The 15,340-nt window shown below is 30.9% G+C and overlaps 1 protein-coding gene across 1 annotated transcript; it reads right to left on the bottom strand.

The window, feature by feature from the left end:
- Nucleotides 1–6,868: 6,868 nt before the first annotated feature.
- Nucleotides 6,869–8,299, bottom strand: LOC113862258 (hydroquinone glucosyltransferase-like). The gene has a single exon (XM_027495352.1). It carries the CDS (start codon nucleotides 8,297–8,299, stop codon nucleotides 6,869–6,871), a length of 1,431 nt encoding a protein of 476 aa, XP_027351153.1.
- Nucleotides 8,300–15,340: the final 7,041 nt, after the last annotated feature.

Below are 15,340 nucleotides of genomic sequence, written 5' to 3' on the forward strand. Positions count from 1 at the left end.
TCTATTAATTACAAAACATTTAACATAGAATCATAATTTATAACATAAATATAATATATTCAATTTCACACTTATTCATCTTGCAAACATATTCATATCTATATCCAACTCAACAATTTATTTTACATTATCCATTTCTCTCATTCCAATACGCACTGCCAGTGCATTGTGATCATAGATTTCGATGCCTCCAATATTTCTTGAGGTCTTACTCAACTAGGTAAATAGTCGCCAGTTAGCCGATGCACACGGATACAACGTATACAATAATTGGGCTTCTTAGTAAAAGTATAGTCAAGAGTCTAGTCAGAAAACGAGTGTGAGATCATGTGACACATTTGCTCTCAGAAAGAGTGTATACACATACACGAATGTCGCTCACCACCCTACGTTTCTCCCAGATTTTTCATCGTCTTCGGACTCTATACTCCCAATGTATCTCTGTAACTATTCACACTAGGTCCAATACATATTCGACACTTAAGATCATTCTTAGAGTTATCTTTTCTCCCATTCATAAGATCGTGTTTAGTAAAGCACTTCCAGACTAATTCCACTCCAATTCATTCTACTCATACCCTTATTAATGTAGTTACAACTATTAAATCATTCAGATCAATATCATATTTTACCATATCATTTCATTCAGATATATTCCATAAAATTACATCATAGTCATTCAGCAAGTTTGATAATATTTCACATGGAGTACTCATCATATAATGCATATACCAATCATTTAGTCTAAACAACCAATCAGTCTAAACAATCAAACAAACATCTTTCTATTCATTATTCACACGATAGATTTCTCAACCACATATTCTCATAAAATGTTCATGTAACATTGCTCTATGATCACAAAATAAATACTGTAATATAACGATAAAATATAGCCTTCCTTAAACATGCAAGAACGCACATCCAAATATCACAGCAAAACATCTCTCCTATCCACTACTTTTTGAACTACTGAAGCGAAAAATTTTCAGGAAAGAAGGAGAAAGATTCTCATTCACACAAATATGAAATCAGCAAAAAAATGTTAGAATTTTCTTAATCCATTATGTAATTTTTATTATGCAATGACAATTATGAAATTATCATTTCCCATTAAATCTTGAATTACGTTGTTCTCACAACATAATACATGGTTCTCATACAATTCAAGATTTAGAGAGCACTAATTTGAATCCATTGTTCCTTGATGTTACCTCTCTTTTTGATATTTTGTATCTTCCCCAACTTTTCTTTCCTCGTTTAGCTCCTCTCCTCTCAGATGGTTGAGAGAAAATTTCTTTCTTGCGTTTACCGTGAACACACTTAGAGACCGTAAAAGTAATAGAAAATAAAAAATGTTGTAACCCCTATCTGGTAACAGCTCTTTTATTTATATGAAGAGAGAGAAGAGAGTTTTCTTATAATTATATTTACAATTATGCCCTCTATAACTCTATATTTTATATTTAACCACTATCACATTAAATCATTAATTAGCGTCTGCTATAAGTTACATAGGCCATAATAATAAAATTATTAAAATAATCTAACAAAAAAACACTCAAGATTAACCCGAGGCTATAATACCAAATAAAAAGAAAATGAAGGAAATCTCGTGCATGCACATGTACATTCAGAGTACCAAGATATTATACCAACACATTTGCATGCGACACAGTTTTAATGATTTTAAGATAACTTAGACTCCCTCCTACCTCGTATCCACCACCATGGAATGCTGTTTCTGAACTCCAAGAGCACCAACTCTTGTTCTATCATTCCACTGTATGTTCTATTGAATTTTCCTCCGCTCTGCTCCTAAGAACCAAGAGCCTAACAAGAAAACTTCTACACCTATCTGTTATGTCTTCCTCATTTTCCTTACGTGAAACCCCAAATAAGGTATATTTTTTTGGATCTCTCCCCCAAACCCTGCAACTTCTGCATGTAGTTGGATTCAAGGTAGGGGGAGTCCATAAATTTCTTGTGGTGATTGGGTAAATATGTCGTATGCATGTTTTCATTGTTACTCTGTGTGTAAACCGCTGATCAGAGTGCATGCATGTAACTTTTCTTTGTTTTTCTTTCCTGTTCTGAACATCTTAATGAACTAGGAGGTGTTCATAAAACGTGATCGAGTATTTGATTTGATTGCATGCAACTTTGTCCCTTTTTCTTTTAGTTAGTGCTTTTGATGTTTTTATAAATGGACCTGACTGAAATAATGTTGATATTGAAAATTATGTTACCCTTGATTTGAGACTGATTTTATGAATATATTCTTCTTTGGTGTCCAGATTTTGTGTCTGTTTGAGTGTTCTGTGATGTGTCCATTCTAAATGGATATATTAACCCTACCATCTTTGCATGGATATTAAACTGGAAACCCAGTGCATGATGAATTCCAGAGGTTGCATGCGTAATCACTGTGTGTGTTCTTTATTTGTTGTGCAACTTTTTGAATTGTTCATGTGCAGAATTGTTGTACATTCTTTTCTTCTCAGAAATTTGTGATCTTTGCATGCTTCTCTGCATTGGTTGTAAATGTGGGAATAATGTTTATGCACTTGATACTCAAAAACTTTGAAAACTGAAAGGAGTATTTCACATTTTATCCTCCCTACCTGTACTCGAAAATATTGATTTTGCTATCCCATTTTACGAGTTTCTGCCAAAAGGGGGAGAATTTAACATCCTGTCCCTAAACGCTTTATGCTGCCTATCATTAATCTAAATTATTTTCTCTAAAGGAAACTCCAAATTTAATCATTGTATTGTGCATTCTACTTGTTGTTTGCTAAAGTTCCGTTTGCATGAAACTATGACCCGCATTTTAATATGAAATGCACACACCAGAAATTATATTATTTTGTGAACCTGAACTGTATGATGTCTTGACGCCCTAGTTTTTTGCATATTACATAATTCTACATCTATATCTTCTGAACTTATTATTATTTTCTGCATAATTCTGCACTTCTAATCTCTGAATTTATCTCCACTTTTCTACATAATAAAACATTGATATTCGTTGGACTTGTGACCACTTTTCTGCATGATTCTATCTATCGTTTCAAAACTTGTTACTATTTTCTGCACTACAAAATCCACATACTTATCTTGTAGATTCTGTGCCTTGTACTGAAATCTGCTACATTGGTTGATAGTACAGCCCCACACTTTAAACTATTTACATGCTAGGTACCATACTACCATACACTCCAAATTTACACTTTAAGCTAAGCTACATGATAATTGCCTTGACATAGTAAATTATGATCATGGTATAATCTGCTGTGACTTGAACCGAGAATTGGTACATTTGTTTGAGACTGAAATTTGGTGCGTTTAGTAAGATTTTCCTGTCCCTCCTTCCTGACACACTGCTTTCTAGTAGAAATTGAACCCAGTGACTGTGCCTTACATATATGCTTTAATTGTTGTTCGTAATGCCTTTTAATAAGACACGTAATCTTCACTTTTAATCTTGGAACTCATGGACAATACGAATATATAATGACTTCTGTGTATGTGTATCTTGATTCAGTAAGAGTTTGAATTTCCTGAAAGGTGTTGAGTCCGCTCTAGTAAATTTTAGATTGGCTATTTCTGTCTTAACACATTAAACCTTGAAATTACTCACTGCCTAGTTCTATTTTTCTGTGTTAAGACTTGTTGCCCCTATGCTAAAATCTGAAATCACAAACACACACTCCTGCTACGAAACTGGGTGTTCTCACACTGAAAGTTCATCATGACTATTCCTAGTGTACTTTTCTCATACTATAAATATCTGTATATGTTATGTACCAGATTACTATACTCTCTAAACCCAATTACAATACACTTTCACCCACTTCTTTATAAATCTGTACTTGAATCTGGACTCATTGCATTGATGTCATCTTGGTGATTTAGATCATTATGCTATGCTAGTTAATGGACTAAAAATCATTGGACCAAAAGTCGTGTGAATTTCGTATGCACTAAAATGAAACTTTTCTTCCTTGTCTTAAATTATTGCTGTATTTTTTGGTGGACACCTACGCGCTTAGAGATTTTGTACAAAATTCTTGCTACTATTCATCACAGTGACACTTGAATTTTCCTAACTATACTGCATAGCTTCTTGCCATTTTCCTTTTAATTTGTCAATTGCAGTGGGGTCACCTCATAGCATATGAATCATATGATTCAACATCTCGTTTCATCTGTGTAAATTGCCTTTTTACTCTGCTGGACAGTTTAATTTAATGAACTAAGTGTTGCTAATTTTTAATGGCTATGTTGTGGTTGTGTTATGAAATTGTATATAAGTGACTTAGTGAATTTTAGGAAATTATGCAGACTATTCAAGAAAAACCAAATTCAGAATAGATGACAATTGGTTTGTCCCTGTGTGCAGTGAACTAGTCTACTAAGAGATCTGCATGTTTAAACTACTAAAAAATAAATAAAAATTTGAACCAACCAAAAGAACATATTATCTTGCACACTTCATTCTACTTCAAAAATTCTGCTACATGACTATTTTCTTATCAAGAAACGTTATTTTGCACTCTGCCACAATCTACATAATGCATCTTTGCCGCATGAGGATCTGCATCAAAAGAAACACTTTTGTGTACTTCTACATTTGCTGCATAATCATCTTTGCATCAAAAGGAAGTCATTTTATGTAAAAGGAAACACTGCACTAGATTTTGCTGCATGATCATCTCTGCACAAAAAGGGAATCTTACACTTTTTCATATCAAAAGGATTACCACTCTGCATAATGCATCTTACTGCATAATTATCTCTAATATCAAAGAATGAGCTGTTTAGTACTTTACTGCATTCTACTTACTGCACCTTGTTGCCCAACTTTTTCTTACATCCAATGACTTAACAAGCTTGCATTTCATGTGTTTCGAATATAGGCAATTCTGCCAAAAAAGGATATATTTTTCAGTACTTGTTGCATACCAAATTGTGCATTAAAGAATCTATTTTCTGCATCCTACCACATATGCAATCCTACACCAAAAAGAGTATTTTCTCCACGCTATTGCATCCACCCGTTTCTGCATCAAAGAGGGTATTTTTCTGCACTTAATCACATACAAATTTTGTGTTGAAACAAAATAATTCCTGCACTCTATCATACGCATAATTTCATATTAACAAGAGTATTTTCCACACCCTATTGCATATATACTTGTCCGCATCAGGAAAGGAAATTTCGGCACTCCACTGCACGTAGGTTATTACATCAAAGGAGTATCTAATTGCACAGCACTGTACCATGTTTCCATGTTAGAAGAGATGCTTCTCATGAAGGTTCTAAGATGTTTATAACACTTAGTTACCATAAATTCTGCTTTGCAGCGCGAGAATGAATACCCTTATTCCTACTACTTGGATGTTTTCAGTTTGATTGGACTAATATAGTTATTGATGCATCCCTAACTCATGAAATCTGTGTGATGATTTGACTGCGTGTATGTTAGCCCTACCTTAATGTATAATTGTTGGCTTTAGAATGAATTTTAATCTGAGTGTATATGCACATGTGCTGGTATGTTAAGTGAAAGTGTGTGAATATTAGAAAAGAAGAGTCATCTGATTTTAAATAATCGGTGCAATGACAATTTGAGATATCTGCAAAATTTCATTAAAACTGCATGTGTAGAGTACATTAAGTGAATTTAATGAATATTTTGAATTTTTGGGTGCACTTCAATGTACTCCACATGTTAAAACAAGATTGTGTGCATGTTCTAGTAAATAATGCAGAATATCACAAACCCCTGAGCCACTGATTTGTGAACACACACATACCTAGATATATGTAATTGCTTGAGCCATTAGTAATGACGACAATTAAATACATCTAATGTCTCATGTAAATAAAATCAATATTTTAGTCCTGTTTATAAAATATAATTGTCATTTTTTAAATATAAAAAACAATATTTCTTTTAGATATATTAATGATTAAATTTTTTTAATATTTTTTATTTTGTAAAATTTATATTGATAAAGTAATTACCATTTATTTGTAAAAGTAAATATATTTATTTATTTAATATATAATAGACTAATTTAATTATCTAATACCATGAGTATTTTTAGAATCGAGTATAAATTTACAAAATACGATCACTTTTTATTAGTTTTGTTAGTTTTGATGAAACAAAATATTTATTATAGAAACAAAGCATCGACATTTGGTTGAATCATCAGCTAACTTGTTTTGGATGCATGGGAAACAAGTAATTAGAATAATTATACCATATACCCATGTTATTATTGAAAGATGAAATTGAAAGAGACAATAATTTAGAATTAAAAGAGACAAAATGGCTACGCATGAGTGGTATGTGCTTAATGCACAATAAATGAAAGGAGTCAAAATTTGACTCTTAAGAAGTTAAAATCCTACACTTGTACTTCATAGAAGCAAATTTGTCAATATGGTAAAAAATAAAAATATGTTGATAATGGGTTAGAGATCATACATTTGCACATCATATTTAATATATTAATAGATATTAAATTAGTTATATTAATTAATAACAATATTGTGGTTGTATTGAGATTTTTTGTTCTATTTTTTTAGCAACAATAATATAACAGTAAAAATATTGTTTTAATTTTAAGTGAGTAGTTTTCATTGAAATAGAGTTTAAAGGAAGTTTAGGCCAACACGCGTATTTTTGTTGGATGACACTGCTATATTGTTTAAGACTATTGTCCATCATTTGTTCATCAATTGATTTGTATAAAATTCAAATATTACATTTTATCCATTTAACTAATACCTTTTATTAAAAGAAAAAAATTCCCAACTTTCTATTACATTTATTTAAGAAGGACAATTAATTTACTTGAATGGCTCCCTCAGAAATAAGTTTTCCATTTGAGTGCCAAATTGGAAAAGTTCTCTGGTAGAGGACCCATGTTCTTTGAATGCATTAGCAGCAGCATCTTTGAGCTTTTCTATTCTTTGGCGAATCTCATTCCTTTCATCACCCAGTATGAGACCTTTAATCACCTTAGCAATTTCCTCTTTTTCCACTGTGCCATCATTCTTATTAAATTCAGGCCTTAATGCCACTTTGAGGCCCTCAGCTAGCAAAATAGCATTCATTTTTTGGTCAGCACAGAGTGGCCAAGTTATCATTGGCACACCCATCACAATGCTCTCGAGTGTCGAATTCCAACCACAGTGGGTTATAAATCCCCCAGTTGAAATGTTACTAAGGATTTGGGTTTGAGGTGCCCAATAAGGAATAACTAATCCTTGTTCTTTGGTTCTCTCTAGGAATCCATGTGGTAAGAACTGTAAAGGGTCATCATTTCTAGCACCAACAAAAGTTGGATTTGTTGAATCACTTGGTGCTCTCAAAACCCACAAGAATTTTTGACCACTCAACTCCAACCCCAAAGCTAACTCATTAAGCTGTTGTTGAGAGAGGCTACATAAACTTCCAAAGGACACATACAAAACTGATTGAGGCCTTTGGTTCTCCAGCCAACTCAAACATTGTGAAATGTTTGACATGTTACTTGACCCAGTTTGTATGATTGGTCCAACTAGGTAAATGGGGGCATTATTTTTGCTACTTCCACTATGTTCTTGCAAGGATCTCACTATATCTTCCTCCATTTCATAGAAGCTATTAACCAAGAAACCATCAGCAAGAGATAACCTCTTGCTTCGTTGAAGAATTAACTTATAAACAACGCTAGATCGATCATGAAAATCGTCTGGGAGATCATGTCCTCGAATAGGCATACAGCCTGGAATTTGAATACTCTCTATGTGATCTGGATATTCACCTGAAACTTTCTCATGTAATGTTGGAAATTGTAATAACAATGAAAGTGTCATGGTAGAAGTAGTGAAGTATATGTATGACAAGAGGTTGAACTCCTTTGCTATTTCTAATGCTTCGTTTGCAAAAACATCAGTAACCAAAGCAGCAAGTGGTGTGGTTGCATGAAGTGATGACAATGTGTCACGGAAAGATGATAAGGATTGAGACACTGCATGTTGGACTTGCATGGCTAAGGGAGCATCTTTGGGTAGGTCTTCTTCATTCACAGGAGGGAGGTAAATGCAGTTTGCGGTAGAAGGAAGGGATTTAAGTAAAATGACAGTGGCGGGGATGGGTGAACTAATGGTGGGAAAGATACAAGTGACATGAAATTGCTGATGGAGATGAAGGAGTTTTTTGCAGAACTCAATAATGGAGGCTTGGTGACTATATGTAGGGAGTGAAAAAATTGCTATGTGAATTATTTTGGCCATCGAATCTCTATGGTTTGTTCAAATTCGGGTTTATATATATAATCTTATTTTACTTTTTCCCATCTAATGAAACATATATTATTCTATTCACAATCATTTAATGTAAGAAGCACTTTTCATATATAATATTTCATATATAATATATCACATTTAAGATATATATGATATATCTTATTTTACTCATGGTCATTTAATAACATATTTATTACCCTGTTTATATTTGAATTTTTTATTATTAAATAATATATTTTATGTTGCAACATGGATGGCAACAGGATGAAAAGTGATTTTTTTAAATTAATTAAGAATAAATATTTTTTTAAATAGAAGAATCACTCCTAAAATTTATTTTAAAAAATTTAGAAACTAAGTGTGTCATTTACGTGTAAATAAACACCTTACGATATTCATTTAAACAATAATTATATTAAATTAATTATGTAAATTTATTGTAATTTTAAAAATGTTTATTAAATCTTTAAACAATAAATTTTAATACTTTTATTTTAAAAAAATAAAAAATTTATTAAAAGTATTAAATGATATCTTATGAAGAAGAGAAATTATTTTAATTTGGCGGATCTAATCTTTGTTCTTACATATCTTCTATTGTAATAGGATATTCAAAAGTGACATAGTTATATTTAAAAATTATAAAAAAATATTATTAATTAAAATTTTAATAAAAAAATTATTTTAAGATTAAAATTATTTTTATAAAATTATAATATTTAGAATACACCATATTACCATATAATAAAAAAATAGGAGGCAAGAGAAGATTATATATCCATATTATAAATCTTTACGAGAAAAAGAAGTTTAATAATAAAAATAAGGTATTTTAATTTAAAATATTTGAGTAGATATTTTAATTAAAAAAACTCATATTACAAATATTACAAATGATCTAAGATAATATAAGATATACATAAATTTTTTTTGAGTTATTTGACAATAACAATATTATAAAATATTGAATAATAAAATAAAAAATTAATTTTATATATTTAAATACTTGATTATTTAGTTTTCTTAGTTAACAAAATGAATTAAATTTTAAAATTATTAAATTTATTATTTATTTAATAAAAGGAAAAATATTTAAACAAGAGAGTGAAAAATATATTTAAAGATAATTATTTAATAAAATAAAATAAAAAAATAAATTATATTTGATAAATAAAAAACTATTTAAGAGAATATATTTTGATTATTCAATAAAATTAAAAGAAATATACCTTAATTATCATATAATTAATTGAAGGTGAATCATGATTTAAATTTAAAATAAATTTAATCATTTGATAATTAAAGAAAAATATTTTAAATACAATTTTAATTGAATAAAATTATTTTATAATTGATTAATTTTAAGAGCAAGATTTAATTTTTAAATATATTCACATAAGACTTAAAGTAATATTAATACACATAAGTTTTGATAATTTAAAATGCATAAAGATAAAGTCATTGCATATTAGTGTTATAAATTATATATATATATTTATTAATATTATTGATATATAAAAAATATCATTTACTAATCACAAGGTAAATCAATTAATATTATATTTACATAAAGATGTCATGAAAGAAGGCAAAACAATGACGAGGAAGGACCTTATTGTCTGAAAATGTTAAAAGTTAAAGACAAAAATAAACTATTTTTGAAAAATTCTAAAACGACGTCGTTTGTATCGAGAATAGAGTGTCATGTGTCACTAATCATGATAAATCATCACTCTGTTACTCAAATTTAACATTTTTTTAATAGTAAAGACTAACGTGACTGACAATTGTTAATTTTAAGAACTAAAATTTTAAATTTCAAATTTAAAAAATTAATTTGAACGACATGCATATTTTAAAGACTAAAAATGAAAGTTTACTCCTTTTTCAAATTAATTAATTCACTTGGTACTTGTTTTGACCAATAACTCACCGTCTGAATATCATAAACTTTTTTTCTTTTTTATATGACATACAAGACAAAATAATAGGATAGCGGATTGATTTGGGAAAATAAAAAAAAAAGAGTTGAAACTTCTATAAAATCTCAACTTTCAAAATGAATATGTACATATAAAGCTTAGACACATCTCCAACAAACGTTGGGAGAGTGTTGGCAAAGATTGACAAGAGAAAAAAGGAAAGGGAAAGGGGGAAGGTGAAAAAGAGAGGGGGAGAAGAGAGGTGAGACAACATTGTGAAGGTGGCTCACAATGGTTGAAGGTGACAATTGGGAGTCTTTATAGATGCTTCAACGTGGCTAAGGATGATGAAATTAATTTATAGGTGATGGTTCTTAGATTTTAGGTTCATTTCAATACCTATCTTTTTATTATTGACTCTCTTAATGTATTTTAATTATATGTGAACCTTCTAGGATTATAATTTTATTACATGAAATTTATGTATTTATGTTCATGGTGTATACATATGTATCAATGAACCCATTTAGCTAAGGTGCACAATGTACAAAACATATTAAAATATATTAATCTTAGATACAATTAATCTAAAATAAGAAGAAATGATTATTTGGCTCTTTTTGTGTTTCCTTAATGTTCTCCTTATTTTAAATATTTCTCTTTGTGCTTTCTCTCAAATTTTCTCCATTCTTCCTTTTGAATTTTTAGTTCTTCTCTCATGCTTTTTTTTCCCTTTCTTTGCCTCTCAAACTTATAATTATGAACCTCTCACAAAAGGTCAAATTTTTGTCTTATTTCTTTTTCTATTTTCATGTATGACTATTTTGTATTTAGTGTATACTTTAGCTTATAATGGCACAAAATTCCTATTTTGCAAAGTAAAATAGGATTTGCTTATGAGCTTGCTATAACGCTCTAAATTTAGTAATATTAATTATTGTTATTTATATAAATTTAAATGTATATATATATATATATATATATATATGTATGTGTTGATTTACTTGATAATGATGTTTATGTGTATTAAGTATATGGATATGTGTATTGTGTGTATGCATGACTGGATAGGGCTGAAATGGGCTAAGTGCCTAAGTGCAGAGAGTAATTCTGGGTTGTTCTTGCTGTAGCGAGAGAATTCTCGCTGTAGCGAGCGGACCCTGGGAGGAAGGACTGGAACTGTCACCTTCTCGCTGTAGCGAGAGAGCGACAATTTGGAGTGCATTCCTGGATGTAGTCTCGCTGCAGCGAGAAGGTCTCACTGTAACGAGATTCTGTAAAAACCAGGGTGCAGTTTCGTCTGATATTTTCGCTGCAGCGAGAGGGCGAGAATATCTCACTGTCTCGCTGTAGCGAGAGTGTCGCGACCAGAAAAGGATTTAAAGGGGGTTAAAGTTTAGGGAGGATTATTTCTCCCTCTCCCTTCGAAATCCCTTTGATCTTCTTATTTACAAACCCTTTTTCACCGATTAAATTGCCTCCAAAGTCGTTCGTGAGCTTGATTGAGGGTTGAATCCGCGTGGAGAACGCTTGGAGGTGAGTTTTAATGGTTGAGGTTCCGTTTCTCATCCCCTTTTCTCTGTTTCGGGGTTTCCTTGGATTCTTATGAAGTTCTTCCATGTGTTTTAGGCCAAAATTTGTGTAGGGAGCACGTCTGTGGTCGAATCCGAGTGTGAGTCTTCAATCCAAGGTAAGAGGAGACTCTACCCTATCTCAATGTGTTATAATTCTTGTGTGTTTCATTGATTAATGCAATGTGGCTGAGATAGGGAGTAGAATTTGTGTGTTGAATGGAAATTGGTGTGCAATGTGATGTGTGCTGGAATAGTTAGGCCTCGTGGGGGTGATTGTGTGTGATGGAATGCCATTGATTGGTGAATTAATGATATTGTGAACAAATGTGGGCCCGAAGGCCGTGTAATATAAATGAGTATTGGCTACGTGCTGTATGATGTGAAATGAATGTGGGCATAGTGCCGTGTATTTGAATGTAAATGTGGACTGTGTGCCGTGTGTAAGCATGAATATTTTGTGTGTGAATGAAATGTATGTGAATGGGGCGCGTAATGCCGTTATAATGTGTTGTAAATGGTTTAACGATACATTGGGGGTGTGAAAGATGAGGACAGTAGAAATACCTTGGGGAAGGGGGAGTGGTGGTGACACCGACTATGGAACAGATGCACCACGGGCCACACACTCTCTTCCTGACTAGACCTCTGACCACTATCTTTGCTGAGCGACCCGTGATTGCCCACATGGTATCCGTGAGGCGGGGTAACCGGCAATCATTCATTATGTAAATCTGTGATCACAGTGCCACAGTGAGTGTGGCTGGCGTGCGTATGCACGGGTTTATGAATTGTACTTATGGATGTGAAGTGCTGCCGATGCCGTGAGTGCATCGATGTTAAATGAACATAAGTTGTGTGATAATGCTGCCTGTGATTGTATTTGTTTAATGTATTGAAAATGTGATGGAGGTGAGACTCTATGTTGACTGTGTGTTTTTGGGTAGTGTAGAGTACTCACCCTTACATTCATTTTTCAGGTAATCAAAATGATCAACACCGGACTCAGTAAAAAGGGTAGATGGAACTGCTATAGGACTTAGGATATTATTTTGAAAATTATTGTATTGAATAAGTCCTGTAGCAACTGTTTGATGAAATTTGTAATCCCTTTCTTTATTTAAAATGTTTGATGAAACTTGGATTAAAAATGAAAGTTTTATTATTTCAGAAATTTATGAAATTCCTTATTTATTGAAAATTAAATTTAAGGTGATACACTTGCTACTTTGGTTTTGAAGAAAATAAATTTATTTGTAATCCTTTTGGCAAAAGCAAATCAGAAAAATTAAAATAAAATTTAGATCGTTAGACAAATTATGAACTTAAATTGAAGGTCACTCAAGTTATAAACTTTAACAGAAAAGTAAAAAAGCCAGTAAGATTTTGAACTTTGAAAAAAAATAAAGAGTAAAGATGGTAGTCAAGTTCTCAACTTTGATAGAAAAGTAAAAAGGGTTAATTAAGTTTTGTACTTTAACAAAATAAAAAAAATAAAAAAACCAATATTTTTTAGACTTTGATAAAAAAAAGTAAAGAAGTTGATTAGACTTTGGACTTTAACAAAAATATAAAGGTGTCTATTAGCTTTTGGACTTTGACAAGAAAAGTAAATAGACAAGTCAACTTTATGATTCTAACAAGACAAATAAAAAGGTGCCACTTAGACTCTAGGCTTTCACATAAAAAGTAAAGGAGTTAGTCAAGATTTAGACTTAAATAGAAAAGTAAAGAAGTCAATTAGCTTCTGAACTTTGACAAGAAAAGTAAATGAGTCTCTTAGCTTTTAGACTTTGACAAAAAAAAAATATGTTAATTAAATTTTGGACTTTGATAGAAAATTAAAAGTGTTTATCATGTTCTAAACTTTAACATAAATGTGAATGAGTACAATCAACTTCTGGGCTTTGACAGAAAAAGTAAAAAGATTGGTCAACTTCTAAACTTTAACAAGAAAAGTAAAAAGGTGTAAGTTAGATTCTTGACTTTGATTGAAAATAAAAGTTGCAAGGTAGATATGCTTGAACTAGCCTTTGACAATAACAAAACAAAAATAAATGCATGCTAATGTGATTGTGAAAACTAAATGAATGTGAACATTTGAAATGAAATCATTGTATGATGACATTAATGATGTCAAATACTATGATGGGACTTATTAAATCATAAAAAAATGTTTTCTAGTTTTTTATTTCTTCTGTGATTCAAAGTTCTTGAACCTTATTGGAACAAACGCCTCAAAGTTTGAATGAATAAGATTTGTCTAGAATAATTCCTTTATTTAGGTTGTATTGAGGTAATATATCAATCAAATTAGATTATTAGTTATTTCTAAGTTGTTGTGTGAGTCAACTTTTGTCATGCTAAATTTATCAAGAAACTCAAAAGACTTACCATTAAAACTCATTATTGTCATTAATTTTTTTTTATTTTTCCCAAAAGTTAATATATAATCACCAAATGACAAAGGGATTATTAGTTAAGATGTTGAAGAGTTAAATTAAACTAATTATTAGGATGGTGTACACATTGAATGAAAGATGTAAAGAGTCAAAATATTGATATTGAAAAATAAGAAAGATATAACAAATAAAGTAATATTAATTTACAAGAAAATTTACAATATGAGTAATGAAAATACAAATACATCAAACAAAGGATAACAAATATTAAGGGTTCACATAAATTCCTGTAAAACATTGAGGTATCATACCGCTTAAGTGACCTTCGAATGAATAGTGCTAGTTCCTCGTGTTAGCAAATTGATTGCCTATTAATAAAACTTCCAATTGAATAAATTTGTCCCAATTTAAGATTTTAGACTTGTCAATTGGCCAGTTTAATTTAACATCTCAAAATTGCCCTAGTTTTTTGGTTTTACCATATCACTTTGCCTTATTTTAGTATCATTGCATCACGTTGACCCGTTTGAAATGCTAGTAACATTATATTGCTAGTTTAAAATTAACTACCCAAACTTCTTCTAGATCACCTTTATATGTTTAGTCTAGTGGAGAATTTTTTTTTACTCTAGTTTTTGTCTAAACTTCTCTTTCAAGTTTTCAAGTCATCAGGTTGCTCTAACTTTTATCTAGATTGTTCTTTTTGGTTTTTAATCCAGAGAGCTCTTTTTTTTTGTTTACTTTATTTTTTGACAAACACTTTCAAGCATGGTATTTTTTGACAAAATCATAATCTACAGAGTTTGAAAGCTCTTTCTTATCCATGTTTGTGAGGAGCAAAGCTCCTCTTAAGAATTTATTTAGTAAGATCTTTTTGAGTACTATGGTTTTCTCGTTAAATTCTCACAGACGAATATTTTTGTCAGAAATATTATTCATCTTTCTTTGGTAAAGTTGATCATAACATAATGCATTCAATCATTTTTCTTCAATGAGATTCAACTTATAAAAAAGAGACTAAATTCACTCTACCTCTTGCAATTTAGTCTTTATTCACACTCTAAATGAAAGAATTTCAACCTCGATAGGAAGTACTGCTTCCATTCTCTATACCAAAGAGAATGAAATTACCCT

This window comes from Abrus precatorius, unplaced genomic scaffold, assembly GCF_003935025.1.
Source record: "Abrus precatorius isolate BTA unplaced genomic scaffold, Abrus_2018 Scaffold3, whole genome shotgun sequence".
NCBI lineage: Eukaryota > Viridiplantae > Streptophyta > Magnoliopsida > Fabales > Fabaceae > Abrus > Abrus precatorius.